A 14,540-nucleotide genomic window follows, 5' to 3' on the forward strand; every position below is an offset into this window, starting at 1 on the left:
TAGATATAAAACAGGATGTAGGCTTTACAAGAAGATTTTTTTCCTTGGCAACTATCATGTTTTTCCCAAACAATGTACATATTTTTTGGCGTTCTGTTATCTCAAATGGTTGGAAAAATAGTGCATATAGCTGCTGTAAATGGGGGGGAAAGTGCCCCCAGACCCTCTAAGTCAATGGTTCCCAACTGGTGGGTTGAGTCCAAAAGTGGGTCGTGGGTCCATTTGTGATTTGTGAATGTGTCAAGTTTGTAAAAAAAAAAAAAAAAAAAAACTAAAAAAAAGCCACCTTATTTTGAAGTACAGTGAATTTCCAGCACAGAGCTTTTATTTTGAAGTGCCATTTCCTGCTGTCAAGTGAGTAACTAACGGACAGCGACTTGATAGATGGTTCTTCTCAAAATTAAGGAAGAATAATTGAAGGCATTTGAATTGAATTGAACTTTAATTTCAAGGACACTACGTCATCGAGTCATGCCGAAGGACAGTTCCAATGTCAAGGGTTCATCGAAATCTACTAAGGACAGAGTCTTTCATTCAGAGAGTTCTCAAGGATTCATGTGTGTATCCTCAGCAGGCATAAAGTAAAGTGTGTTCCAATGTGTGCTCACTGAATGCTAGGAAGGAGTCTTACCTGGCCTCTGTAGGGCCTGACTTGGAAGGACCCATCCTACCAAGTACGCATCCTTGACTTTGAGAGGCACTAAGAGACAGCAAACTAGCTCGACGACATGACCAAATGCAGGTACGGCGCTGAATGTATTAAACTGTGTGGACCTTGACCTAATGACTAACACCATGGCTGGACCAGTTGGGAACCACTGCTCTAAGTTTGGGCTGAGCCCTGAATGTTTACAATGTCTGGCTCCACCCCTGACATGATGAGACTCTATGGTCACATTTTTACATATGGAAAACAGTGTCAAATGCATTGTTTAAGAGTCATAATCTTTAAGACCTGTCAGCTGTCAGTTTGCGGTTGGTCTGAAAATGACTTCCTTTAAAAACCAACAAAGGCCTTTAGACTACTGATGATGAGCCAGTGTTACATACAGGATGTGGACAGCGCAGAAATCATCTGAAATCAAAAAGCTACTGTTCCAAAGGATCTGACTCATACAATACAGTTTGAACTTCCTCAAATGATAACTGTGGTTGAGTTTTGTACTAAAGGGCAGAATTAGGTGCTGTAGAGACATTTATGATCACCCCGGAAAGTCACAAGTTTATACTCTCGATACACAGAAAGTTGTAACACGTTATTAAAAAAACTCATTGTATTTACAGTCAGATTAAGTTTATTTATAAGACTAATAAAGCAGAGGATACATTAAGTCCCCTTATTTACCCAGTGATAAACCAGTGGCAATACATCACCATGACATTCTAATTTATTAATCATATTTCTGAATGAAAATCTCTAACTCGGGGCGTTCTTCTGGCTTTAAGATGCTCACCATGTAATTGAAATGTTCAGCCAGGAATTTCTGCTGCATGCCATCTCCCACATCTCCCTCCCTTCATTTCCTGTCTCTGTTTGCACTGCCTAATAAAGGCAACATGCCCCCAAAAACTATGAAATAAAAACTACAACCTAAAATAGAGATGAGACTTCATTGCTACTTTAAAGTGACTCTGCAAGATATAGATGGTGAGCTGCTGTGCTGTATGATGCAGATCATGCAATGTTGCTGGGGTTCAGGATCTTCAGATGATATTAGTTTTGATCCCAGCAGTAATCCTGTAACAGTGCTACAAGATGCACACCCACCTGCCAAATTACACCGGCTCCAGGAAGTTATTTAGTACTCATTTACACCAGCGGCCCATGCAAATAGAGTTACAGTTGAACGAGATTCTGCACTTTGAGCCTCACTGAAATCTACCGCGCGATTAGACGACTTTAAACTGTGTTATTCAAAACACAAGTCAGCCCTAAACATGATGATGCTCGCTCTGTTTGTGTTTTGATTAGTTTCAGGCAGGTTATAGCCACACTTTGACTTCTACTGATTATTTTTCAAGGTGGAAGACTTGCTGGCCCACTTAATGAGCTGTCAGATTTAATTTTCAATTAAACTGTATTTATAAAGCCCAATATCACAAATCACTATTTGCCTCAGAGGGCTTTACAGCATACAACATCCCTCTGTCCTTGGACCTTCAAGGCAGATAAGGAAAAACTATCAGGCTCAGGATTGGTAGATTGGGCACTAGAAGGTGGTTTCACTTTGACAGGAAGCAAGTGTAACCAGCAGCGTCTGGTCAGGGGTCACTGAGAGGCAGTTCACATGGACACACACACACACACACACACACACACACAGCTCCGTGTCTCAATTATAGCCTCAAACTCTCAGCTCACTGATGAAGATCCACCACAAGTCGAGGCTTGACAACAGAGGAGGTTTGAATATACTCAAAGGACTTCAACAAGCATCGACCATTCACAATGTACTAAATCCTCCAAATCAGCGATACTTAACTTACGGCCTCAGGGCCAAATTTGGCCCACGACAGGGTGCCAGATGGCTTGCCAACCATTTTTTAATTCAAAATGAAAATAAATTGATTTACACTTTTTTTTTGTACTTTAAATGTAATAATAATGTAAAATGTAAAAATGGTGGCAGGGGAGGATCTCACAGACAGAGGTCCAGGCTGTTCATTTATATACTAATTTTTCATGTTTGTTTATTAAATCGCCCCTGGCCTCCTGTAATTTTGCAAAAGTGGTTCCCAGGCAAGTTGAGTGTCCCTGATCTAAACCACACACACCACAGGAAGTCAAATAAATGCCGTGGTTCCGGTTAACTGATGGTTACCGATCAACAACAGGAACTAAAGGGAACTGTTGTAAAACAAATACAATTAAATAATGTAAAGCAGGAACATTTTGACTTTATATTGCACAATATCTACAATATTGCACTGACAAGGACGCCTGTAACACACAATGTATATTTAAAATCAAAGTAATCAAACTAAACTAAACTTCGAAAGAAAAATACACCCCAAACCTGTACTTGTGACTAAAATGACTAATTCATAGAAACATTTATCTCAACAGTTCATCACACATGACTTCACAGTGATAATGAAAACAAGCAGAAGGCACAAAGTGATGAAGATTGCTGCACACTGGAAGGCTTTTGTGGTGTGGTTTCATATCTTTTAACAGCAGAAATACACAGTTTGTATGATTAAGAGTCAGCAATACAGTCAACTGATAGCAACATCATCACTTCTTCATCCAAAGGCAGAAACATCCAGGCTAAATGACTGTTACAGTAATACAGTGACACATTTTCCTTTTCAGTAAAGAGCAGTTAACCTTGTGCAGTCGTTGCTGAAATGATGACAGAGCAGGAAAATCACTTTGTCAAACTTTAAGTTTATGCTGTTGTCAGCCGAGTTAAACCGTTGGAGCAACTGTTTGTGACATTTACGTAATCTCTGCTAATATTTCAGTGCATTAAAATTTTGGATGGTCTATATCAATCTATAAACAAAATAAAGAAACAGTGCTTTTAGCTGTATGACTGATTTCATTTCTGAGTTGTAGTTACACTTTTGTGACACACAGTAAACTTTCAAACTGTGCAGTTATCCTCAAATAACCCACATGAGTACAGTGTGAGAGAAGCTCCTAGTCGTGTGGTTTAAGGCCGTGCAGGGTGGGTTAAATACGCTGTGTGCTTGGCCTGGCTCTTGCTGTCTATCAAAAGCAGCTGGTTATTCTTGTGGTGAGAAATCATCTCGTTGAGGGTGCCAAAAATCTGAGAGGGAGAGAAAGATAAAGGGAGAGAGGTGATTAAATGAAAAGTCTGAAATTCTTCCAGAATCCTGTCGTCTCCCTTATGTCTCTCTATCTAATTTGCCCTCACCTCTTCATTCTTCTTGCCCTCTTTTCCAAGGGCGTAACCTTGTGTGTCCCCCAGGAAGCGGATAGGAATGTTGTACACCTTCTGCTGGTAGAGCACAGCGAGGGTGTACGGCTGTCGGGTGCTTTGGGCTGAGCTGTGTCGGATGAGAAAGGCACCGTCCTACAATGAGGAAAAAGAGGAAAATCTGAGACTGACACACAGAATCAGGAAAAAATAACACATTTAGTAGGGTTTGATAGGAGATTGTGGGCTAACAGAGAACAAGTAAGTAAAAATAAAATGGTTAAAAAATTGAGGTCGCTACACAGTATGCAGAGTAAGTGGCGGTAATGGAAAGAAAATCACAGTTATGGAAGCCCTGAAGGTGTCTGACTCAGATGGCTTTTATTCGAGAGTCAGCAAAAACATGCACTCAGCAGATTTTCCTATTGTCTGTGCAACACCCTCGCCGTAAGCCCTTGTATTTGCTTGGTTGACTCTCCCATCATTAAGTGATTATTATACCGCTAAATGAAACATAAAACTGTTTGGCTGACCTTGTTGACCCTCAGTAAGAGATCTTCAGCTGCCTTTCTGTTGCAGTCTCCAGCAAACCATTCTTTGTCCTGTAATGGGTTAGAAACAGAAATGAAAGTGTGTAATACACATCAGAGATTTAAAAAACTATTTAAACAGAAGATGATTAACAAATCTAAAACTGAAGTATGAACACCAAAGTGTACATGGAATGTGTTTGGTATTTTTGGGTAGACATATGCCTATATAATGTATATATACTTAGTTTCTGTCAACTAAACTAAACTAATATGACATACATGTATCAACAACAGTAAACCACTAACGTGTGTTAGATTTTCTGTGTGCAGATTGATACCATACCTCATTCCCAGATTGTTTGGTTGCCCTCACACCACCAGAGGAGGCTTACAACAGACAGAAAACATGTCATGTGTTTTTCCAGGTTTGGGAAATCCGTACTTGGCATCAGCCAGATGGTTAAAAAGACATATGATTCATGCGATGTTTGGATTACTTTAAAAGAAGAATTTAAGCAGACCTCAAGTGATCACAGTCATCCCTCAGGATTAATAAAAAAAAAATAACTTTTTGGGGAACAAAAAGTGAGCTTACCCACAAGCTTAGTGTCTGACATAGGAGGATTCAGAGGGCTGGAGAAAAGACAAGAAGGCTAATGTTATACAGTGAATTTAATTCTGATATAAGTGTGCACTTTCAGATGAGGTTAACTGCAAAAAAAAAGCTGGAAATTAATTGAAATTTTTCTTTATAAATGGATATGTCACCCATAAAATGACCCTTTTATTTGTGAGTTATTCCTGCTGTGTTACCTTAAATCTGTGAAAAAAAATATCTCTGTTTTAAATATCTCTGTTTTTCTGGCATGCCTCTGGTGAACGAAGAATCCCAAATCCACGAGTTGTGTAAGAGTTTGTAAACAGATGTTTTGATATAGTTTGCTGTTGTTCAACGTGGTCCCAGTTTACTTCCATTAATAAATGTTTGCCGTTTTTGGATTCTTCGTTCACCAGGGCATCCTTAAGAAATCGACATGAATAATGTAATGTATAAATGGCGATTTGTAGGTGACATATTCCTTTGGTGCTTTTAATTGATCTAACAAACCTCTCACCCTATTACCTGGGTTTGGCTTCCTTCAGGTTTGCTGGCAGAGGGGGCTTAAAACTGGGGGTTGGTGGAGGGGGTTTGGTAGGAAATGTGGTACGTCTTACTTCAGCTGAAGGAGCTATAGAGACAAGATATGATCATGATCAAAATAATTACTTTTGGATGTGGTTTGTACTGATATTTGATAAGTTTTAACGAGCAGAGAACGTGATCTTTACCCATTTTTAGCTCATTTAAGGAGGGCAAGAATGAATTCTGAAAAAAGGGAAATAAGAGTTACTGCTGTGTCACACTGGTGAGTTTAATTTCCTACGAAGGAAATGGAAACAGAGTAAGAATGAAAACTTCCACTTCTAATTCAGCCTCTATCTTGACAGTCTTACTTTAAATGAGGACCGAGCTTAGCATAAGGAAGTGATAAAACTAAGCACTGAGATGAATAGACAGACTCACAGACTGAGCTCTGGGAACCGGAGGCTTCTTCCTGCAGATTAGAGAGAATGTTAATTTTCATTACATGTTTAGTACCAGGAATTTACTGTGTAGTGCCACTAATATATCTGACACATTTGCATTTTGCTGCAAAAGCACAGCAGCATCATTGTCTGGTGTGACATGGAGTACGAAGCTATGCAGATAGATTATATTACTGGTTAGCGCATATCAGCATGCTATGGTTAGGCAGTAGTTTGAAAGCTGCTTTGATCCGGGTTGACATGCACTTACACGGAAATGGGAGAGGGTACAAGGGCTGTCTTGGGAGATGGAGACATCCTTATTGGCCCACGAGAGGGAGGAGGGCAAGCTGAGGAGCGGGAGGAAAGGAAATTATCATTTTTATTGGACTTTTCATCATGTGGAAAAGAAATGTGCTGTCTGATCATCACTCAGATCAAAATCTGTTCATAAAAACATAAACTCCAGAGCTAGTTCTTGTGAGGTGTGATGCAACCCACCAGCTGTAGGCTCTAAATACAGGTCGTCATTATCTTCCTGAAACACAAAATGACAAAAACATAATACACAGGAATATACATATTTATAAACATGGAGAAATGTGCCAACAGCTGGTCGAGCTTTCCTGTGGATGCCCACTAATGAAGCGTAGCATCACAGTTGCATTAGTTTCATTCATGCTTCATAATGACTGGCTCATTCATACAGTAGCTATGTGGCTGGTAGCATCCAATCATATTAATGTGAACAGCATGGCCATTATAACCCGTTATACCCACTCTCATACAAGGCCCTTTGCTGCCTCCTCTTTATGTGTGAAGTTTTGGGTAATGTGATTTATCTATCATATCATACCTGTTCTTCATTTGGATCCAGATACACATCTGAAAAGCAGAGAGAAAATACTGGCAGTGAGCTGTGTTGTTGTGGTGTAATACAAGCCTCTGGTGATGGTGCATGACCCCCAAAAGCTTTTGTAAGTGACCACAGTATGAGAAAGAGTTAAAAGGACAGTTCGCCCCAAACTCAGATCTTCCCAGAAATTATGACCCAGTTACTAAAGATAATCCACAGACTTTGTTGTGAATAGTTTCATGTAGGAACTATTTTCTTTCTACTAAACTACACCCCTAACTGCATCACTGCACAAAAGGAAATGTGCGTCTGCCCTTGGATGAGGGGCTTGTGCCCCGGACAGCATGAGATGTAAACATTAATGGCGTCCACCTTGTCTAACCTGTAAAGCTGGCTAGCTCAGTGGTGCTAGGTGAGCTAGCAGTAGATGCACATTTCCTTCTGCGCAGTGATATGTTTGCTGGGTGTAGTTTGGTAGAAAGAAAATAAGTCCTACATGAAACTGCTCACAACCAAGGGACAACCTCCAAGGTAAAAATAAATCTAATGCGGAAGTGCCAAAAACTGCAGTTCCTCTAATGGCACCCTGGGGGCTTTTTGGGATTTTTATATAACTCATCAGTTTACACTTTATGAAGGCTTAAAATTCCACATATTCAAGGGCGAGGCTGCTTGAGTGACAGTCTGTATGCAAGGTGTCACTATGGCCTATGAGTCAGACTGACCCCTCGTTCTTCCACAGCGCCAGTCTCTCATCCATTTATGGTCTCCAAAAATCCAAAGGAGATGGCTGACATGTTGAACTGAAGGCTTCAAAACATCAAAACATTCAAAGTCCACAAAGCAATAGGTTATGTCACGGTAGCTACGTCCATTATGTTACACAATCTATGCTCACGACAGGGTCTGTGGATTATCTTGAGTGACCAGGGAAATGAGTTTTTCAAAAGTATTTTTATTTATATATTTATTCATTTATTTGGCACTTTCAGCACCACAAGCTGAGTGCCATCTAGTTCCAAAATATTTGAGAGAAGTCATTCATCTCTACGGCTGATATTTCCAACACTCGGCAACTCACATACAGTGACATACAGTCAAATAGAGGTGACCAGAGAATAATCACAGGTGGAGGCATTTAATGCAATGTAAAAGGGAAAAAAGTAGACTTTAAGAACACATAATTAGACAGAACTGGAGAAGACTAAACATTTTGTGATAACTCAGCAGAAGTGCTAATTTTCTGTGTTATTGTGGAGATGTGATGTATTGATGGGGCAGAAGGCAAAGAAGTAGAAGAAGACTTAGGTGGAGCAGGTAACTGAGAGTTTCTTCAGATCTAATAATAATTTTTATCCTCTTGTTTTCTTCACTGCGGCAATAGGAAATGATTCAGGTATTCATAAATGTGTAATAGAGGGATTTCTACAAGCAGTTGCAACAGTGGGACACTGAGAAAAATTCAAGCAGATGATCCCAGTTTGCTCATGACCATCAAGATGTGGACAATTAGGCAACACTACAGAGGGCGGAAATAATCTTCTAGTGAGGTGACACAATACGACAAGTTCCTTCCCTTTTAAATGTCTTAATATTGGAAACATTTTGCTGCAGTGTGATGCATGCTTGGTGTTCTTGCGAATCACTCTGCAAATGAGTCTGAGACGCTGAGGGTGCAGCTCAGTGGCACTACACCAGGTGGCACTCTCATCCTTGTTTCAGTCACAGCTTCAGTCTCTGCTGAACTGCTCAGTTCTGCTTGTGTTTATTTATTCCAAACAAACTGTTGTTGCTGCTGTAAACATTAAACAAAATTCTTGATTGTGCACCATGAAGATTTTTCCCTGGGAGAGCTCAATGAGACAACAGGTGTGCAGCAACAATGCAAAGTCTTCCGTGGTATGGGCTTATCAAATGACTGTATTTCTGTCAATAGCACATGACTAATAAAAACAAATATTTATTTAAGTATATGTGGGTGCCATGTCACCTTCTTAATACATTTAACTTCCCCTCAGTCAACAGTTATTTACAGGCTGATGAACCACTTCTATGAAAAGCTTATTAGTGTTGATGGAAATGATTACTGCACCTTCCTCAGTGTTGGATGCAGGGACTGGAGCTGGAGCAGAGGGGACCGGTGGAGGAGGCATCAGTTTTCTCCCAGGCTTCTCACTTCTGTCTATCTCAGGTGCTAAACAAATGCAGGTTAAAGAGATTAAGAGAGGTGGGTTAAACAATGAATGAACAAAATCAGCAAATGCATTGTTTGTGTAGCTGCAACGAACACAGATGACTGACTCACGTTTCTTAGTTTTGGGATCATGGAAGAAATCCTCAGAACGTGGTTGAGGTTTCTGGATAAAAGATCATTTAATTAAAACAAATGCAGCATCTTTTAACATAGTGTAAACATCTTCGACTGATTCAGAGACACGTAGACAGACTTCCAGGACACTAAACTGTTGTTACCAAGGGATTGACTGGTCTGGGTGGTGGAGGAGCAGCCTGCCTCTGTGGAGGAGAAGGATTGGATGTCCTCTCTGCAAAAAGTAGCATCAAATTGTCAGAGTTCTCTATGTTGGATGTTTTATACTCTACCCTATCTGCAGTAAAAACTCAGCACAGAGCTGTTACCCAGATAAACGTTTTCCTCCACTTGTCTCTGTGGGACTTTCACAGCCGGACGCTCACAGGGAGGCACTTCATACATGTCACCTTCCTCATCATCCTGCCATTAGAAGATATAAAGTATAACTATTTCAAAGGTGCATTTTCAAGAATAGCCATCACCACACAAATACTGAGACATTCAGTTTCAGTTCAATGAAACCATAGCAAACAAGACCGGAAGCCTCATGTCTGCACTTTACCATACATTGTGTGCAACAGCATGAAACTATGCAGGAAATCTGCCGGAGTCATATATCAGTAACATCGCTTTGGTTGATGAGTAACAGGCCAATGGAAAAATTATATTGTGTTATATTTGGATTAAAAAAAGTAGTCACACAACATGTATTGTCATAGAGAGGAGGATGGACAGTAATGAGATAGAACAGACCAAAAAAAGATGCAACAGAGCTGATGGGAAATGTGGTGACGAAGTCATAAGAACGAGTAAAAGATGTTTGGAGAGGACCTGTTGTGCTTATTTTCAGGTTCATTCTTGGATTTTGTGTTTCTACTAGAACACGTTTACACGCTTCAATAGTCAAAAAACACTTTATTTTCCTTATACTGTCTGTGCTGGAACACCTGTATCCACCCTCTGTCTGAAACGCTCCGTTTTAGCGCCTGTCTCTTTAAGCTACCCTCTTGAAAAAAACAACCCATCTGCTCTGACTGGTCAGAGTTTCCAGGTCTTCAGTGTCTTGGCATCTCTGTACTGTCACTGACAGCCTGGGAATGACTGACATAGAGAATAGCAGACCTTTTTAACACTTCGAAAAGGCCTCTGATCTTAACTGGACATGTTCCAGCAGGATTTCGATGCAAACCCTGGGAGAAATTAACAACCTCAACAACCAGGATTACATGTTTCCATGATGTTAGCATGTAGCTTCATTTAGCAGTGCAGGCTACAGAGCGTAAACACTTGCAGGAGATAGAAATTCAGCACACCATAATGTCATACTGTAGACAGTGTGTGTGTGTGTGTGTGTGTGCGTGTGTGTGTGTGTGGAGTTTTCCGAATGGTAGGTAGGACACCTGAGGTTTTATGCTCACAAGGATCACCTCTTCATTTGTTTACCTAATTATTTGAATGTTTGACCACATGTAATGTGAACATCCTTCACTGTAACGTTATAAGAATACGGAATACGGAAACGCATAGGTTCCCTTTAATAATGCTACATGTAGCACCTTTAATTCAGGAGCTTGTTGTTTTTCTACTTACAAATTCATCCTTTGGCCACGCAAACTCTGCATTGTTATCTGTGGAAAAAGACATTTGTAGGTAATTAAGTCTGTAATAGAGTGTGAAACAAAGAGAAATGAAAACATTTTCCCGTAGGTGAGTTTAAATCTTACCTGTCCTCCTGGGTGGAGCTGGAGGTCCACTGTGTCTGACGGAAATAATGAGAGGTAAGATGCTGCAGTACTGTTTTATTTCATCTATAATACATTAACAGCGGCACTAATGAGACTTAGCTAATGAGCACAACACTTACAGGTTCTTCAGTTTTCCAAAGAAGGTCTGAAAAACACAAAAGCCTCAAGTGAGTATCCAGAGATTTAACAAATACAAAACAAACTAAACTGCATACCAGGCTAGTAATCATTTACTTTTAGTTATTTATCAGCCTCATCATCAGGCCTGAGTCAGTGGCTGCTTTTCTGGGAAGGTCATGCATTGCACAAAGGGGCTTTTTTTAGTAAGCAAGGTGATAAAAAACAAGGTATAAGTACAAGTTAATTCACAATCAATGCTGCTTTGAAGCATTGATTCACGGACATTATCAGCTGAAACAGAAAAGTTCATTAGCAGGGATGTACAGTAGCAGTTGACAGAGGAGGAGGAGATAAACACACACATCAAACAAAATCAGGAAGCGGTATCTGTTTTCCCACAGTGCCAGGCAGCCATAGAGGAAGTGTTGATGTCAAGGTAATTACTGTAGGCGGACAGACTGCAGAGTTTCTATCTCCCACACAAAATGTCAGAAAACTGTTGTTTAGTGTTGATAAATGAGGAGCAGGTGCGAGGTAATAAAAAAAGAATGAAGAGAACTACGTTACTGTGCTGTTGCAGTATTTACAACCTTGAACTCTCACAGTCATTCCAAAAATAGCTGCATGTTAATGTTCTGCTTTGTGTCAACCTGCTGTGAATTCTCTCTGATGAACCACCTGTAAAGTCTCACAGAAAAGTGTTATCAGCAAGCTGAGTGAGGAGGCCAACAGGAGGAAAAAGGAAGAAGTCACGTTACCATGAAGTGAAATCTGATGCAAACAAGGACAAGACTCACAGAGCATCATTCAAATGTTCACTATTCAGACAATAGAAGTAGTGTATCTGGGAGATCACAAACACTTGTATTAGATATTAACAAAATAACCAGCTGCAGTACTATAGTTACGAACTGTTATACTTGAGAAGAGAGGAAGCTATTATATAATAATATGCATGCTGAATATCAGTTATTAAACTCCACAGCAGATGTAAGGAAAGTATTCATAACTAATAGTCTACAGTATTTTTCTGTTTTTGGTTAAGTTGGCCAAACACTGTGTACCTTAAACATGTATTTCCATTGACAGATAAATATTCATAGGGGGAGGATTGTGTTTGCAATGTCCACACTAGTTTTAATGTATTCACACATCTTAGAATGGATCTTACCGATACTGTTTGAATTTGTTTTCAACATGTGAAAGTGCAGGGAACGCCTCTAGCCACGAAACATTTTATCTACATGAACTGTTGACACTAGACAAGGAGAATTTGAACCCGTATCAGACCAGCCAAAAGGCTCACAAGAAACCGTAGGCTGTTTTTTTAAGATTTGTGTCTTCAGAACCCCTCAGAGAATACAACTCTGTAGGCAGACATCACTTATACAAAATGATATCTGTGTTATGTTACAAAAAAAGAGTAAAGAGTAGAGAGTGAAAACTATCCGAGCAAACACGTTCAGACGTATTCTCAAGGGGTTTTTTTGTGACTCAGTGGAATCTCTTTCAGGGCCCCTGACAAATTTGGGAACATTCGCATGAGACTAAATAATCAAACGTCCAGTGTGTGTGGTTTAGGATATATTAGTCAAAATGGAAAATAAAAGCATGTTTTCATGAGTGTATGATCACCTGAAAATAGAAACTGTAGTGTTTTTGTTTCTCATAGAATGAGTCATTTATATCTGCATAGAGATCAGGTCCTTGTCTAGGGAGTCCACCATGTGTCACCGCCATGTTTCTAAAGTAGCCTAGAGTGTACATCCCAAACACTGGCTCTAGATAGGGCCATTCATGTTTTCGCATTTTCCCCTTTTGCATTGGCCACCGTAGTTAGCAGCCCATTCACAACGAGTGTGTCGGAAAAACACTTTTTTTCCCCGTGAAATTGCTGCTTCAGTGTTTATACTGGTTTAAATCACGGGGTTCGTTTGTTTTGGGAAGGAATTTTACTCCTGGTAAAAACCTCCTTAATAATGAACACTGAAGAAATTCCATCCAGGAGAAGTTTCAGCTGGGTGCAATGTGCTCTTTTTGCCACTAGATGCCACTAAATCCCCCTAAATCTTACACAGTGTTCCTGTAAAACTATTAAAAATTACCACCAGCAGCATTAAAAGTTAAAATAAACAAACTCCGCTCAGAATTTTTGATATCAGTAAGTACATCTTTCCCTGCCTGAAACATTTCTAACACCATCTCTGAGTGAACAACAACACCTTTTTTAACTCCTGCATGGTCATGTTTACTGAGAAAGAGTCTGAAATGCACTATGGGCAAGTGACAGCAACACGTACACTACACAAATAACAATGTAGTACAAGCTAACTATGAAGCTTGAGATGCTAAATGCAAGTATTTAGAAGTGAAAGTATTTGGTTGACCTGAAACAAATAATATATGTATGTTTTTGTTGTTAGATTTTGAATTTACTTGAATATGATACATTTTAGGTATATTTAAAATAAAAAAAAACATAATACTTCAGAGAAACTTCAAAAATAGCTCCTGTATCAATTGTGATTCAATTTTGTCATGGAAATTGTAGTAAATTCCACTGAAACATGTTTGATTTAAATCTAATTAATTTAACTTAAAGTCAACTAAGAAACTGATTTTATGGAAGACTGTTAACAAACATGAAAGATAGTTTAGCAAATATCTTTGACCTTTATTCTAGAGTAGAGCACGTTGCTGATATCTGTGGGTGTATCACTTTTAGGTTTTGTGCAAACACAAGTCATCCGAGTTATTTTTAGTGTTTGCTTTCATACTCTCACACGATCACAACTTTTAACAAAGTATCTGCCATCATATGGTTCCCCTATTCAGAACTGCCCGAGAGAAAAAGAAATAAACATGGAAGGTTTACAGAGGGCTAACGTTACTACAACTCTGCCATTGACAACAACTGCTCACTTCCTTCTCACTCCACCCAAAGCTGTCAGAATGTGAACCAAAATATGACAAAAACAAAACAGTACTTTACCATTGTCATGATTTGGGGTCAAGTCTCGCAGCTCAAGTCATGAGGAAATGTCTTTATTTCGGTCCTTGGATGCAAATGGTTTTGAAGATTGAAAGTGAGCGATACAGAGAGAATGTGAAGATCAGCTCTAACTGATCTCATTTGCATTTCCTACCTGTGTCACACAGACAGCCTCACCTGCTGCTGGACTGTCTGCCTTTAAAAGAGCTGCAGGCTGCACAGCTCAAACATGACTCCAAATTTCCCTACTGTAAACTGCCTATGGTCGTATAACAAACTGAATTTTATATCATTTGCAGCTACTGGTAAATAACATCCCCTTTGTGCTCCATCTGCAATCAGAAGGGGAAATTAATGATTAACTTTTGATACACATGCATGCCATTAATGAGGCTCAGTAAACTAAGCTGTCACTGAGAAGGAAACACACAAAAACTGCAAGAAGTGAACATTAATAACATTACAGTGTGTCCAGAGCATGTTCAAAATGCAACTATCTTTTATTTGGCACACCTAACTACAATATAACA

General features: G+C 39.6%; 1 protein-coding gene across 2 annotated transcripts; it reads right to left on the reverse strand.

Annotated features, from left to right (window-relative positions):
- Nucleotides 1-2,878: 2,878 nt before the first annotated feature.
- LOC117252220 (B-cell linker protein) lies at nt 2,879-14,320 on the reverse strand. Of its 2 annotated transcripts, none has more exons than XM_033618954.2 (19): nt 14,011-14,320; nt 11,018-11,043; nt 10,878-10,912; nt 10,744-10,781; nt 9,480-9,573; nt 9,315-9,385; nt 9,148-9,199; nt 8,935-9,036; nt 6,843-6,871; nt 6,488-6,524; nt 6,258-6,336; nt 5,985-6,015; nt 5,750-5,786; nt 5,544-5,649; nt 5,016-5,053; nt 4,764-4,807; nt 4,421-4,489; nt 3,885-4,043; nt 2,879-3,776 (listed from the first exon to the last, which is right to left on the reverse strand). In XM_033618954.2, exons 1-19 carry the CDS (start codon nt 14,017-14,019, stop codon nt 3,660-3,662), a joined length of 1,173 nt encoding a protein of 390 aa, XP_033474845.1. In that variant the 5' UTR covers nt 14,020-14,320; the 3' UTR covers nt 2,879-3,659. The 2 variants fall into 2 exon arrangements, with proteins under 2 accessions (XP_033474845.1, XP_078026730.1); XM_078170604.1 differs by lacking the exon at nt 14,011-14,320 and adding an exon at nt 11,133-11,155.
- Nucleotides 14,321-14,540: the final 220 nt, after the last annotated feature.

This window comes from Epinephelus lanceolatus, chromosome 9 (genome assembly GCF_041903045.1).
Source record: "Epinephelus lanceolatus isolate andai-2023 chromosome 9, ASM4190304v1, whole genome shotgun sequence".
NCBI classification, from domain to species: Eukaryota; Metazoa; Chordata; class Actinopteri; order Perciformes; family Serranidae; genus Epinephelus; species Epinephelus lanceolatus.

Excerpts from the sequence above, each read along its gene's own strand:
- LOC117252220 (XM_033618954.2), bottom strand. Across the intron at positions 9,386-9,479 it reads GGAGGAAAACGTTTATCTGG|AGAGGACATCCAATCCTTCT; the intron begins GTAACAGCTCTG and ends TACTTTTTGCAG. Across the intron at positions 4,808-5,015 it reads GTCAGACACTAAGCTTGTGG|CCTCCTCTGGTGGTGTGAGG; the intron begins GTAAGCTCACTT and ends GTCTGTTGTAAG.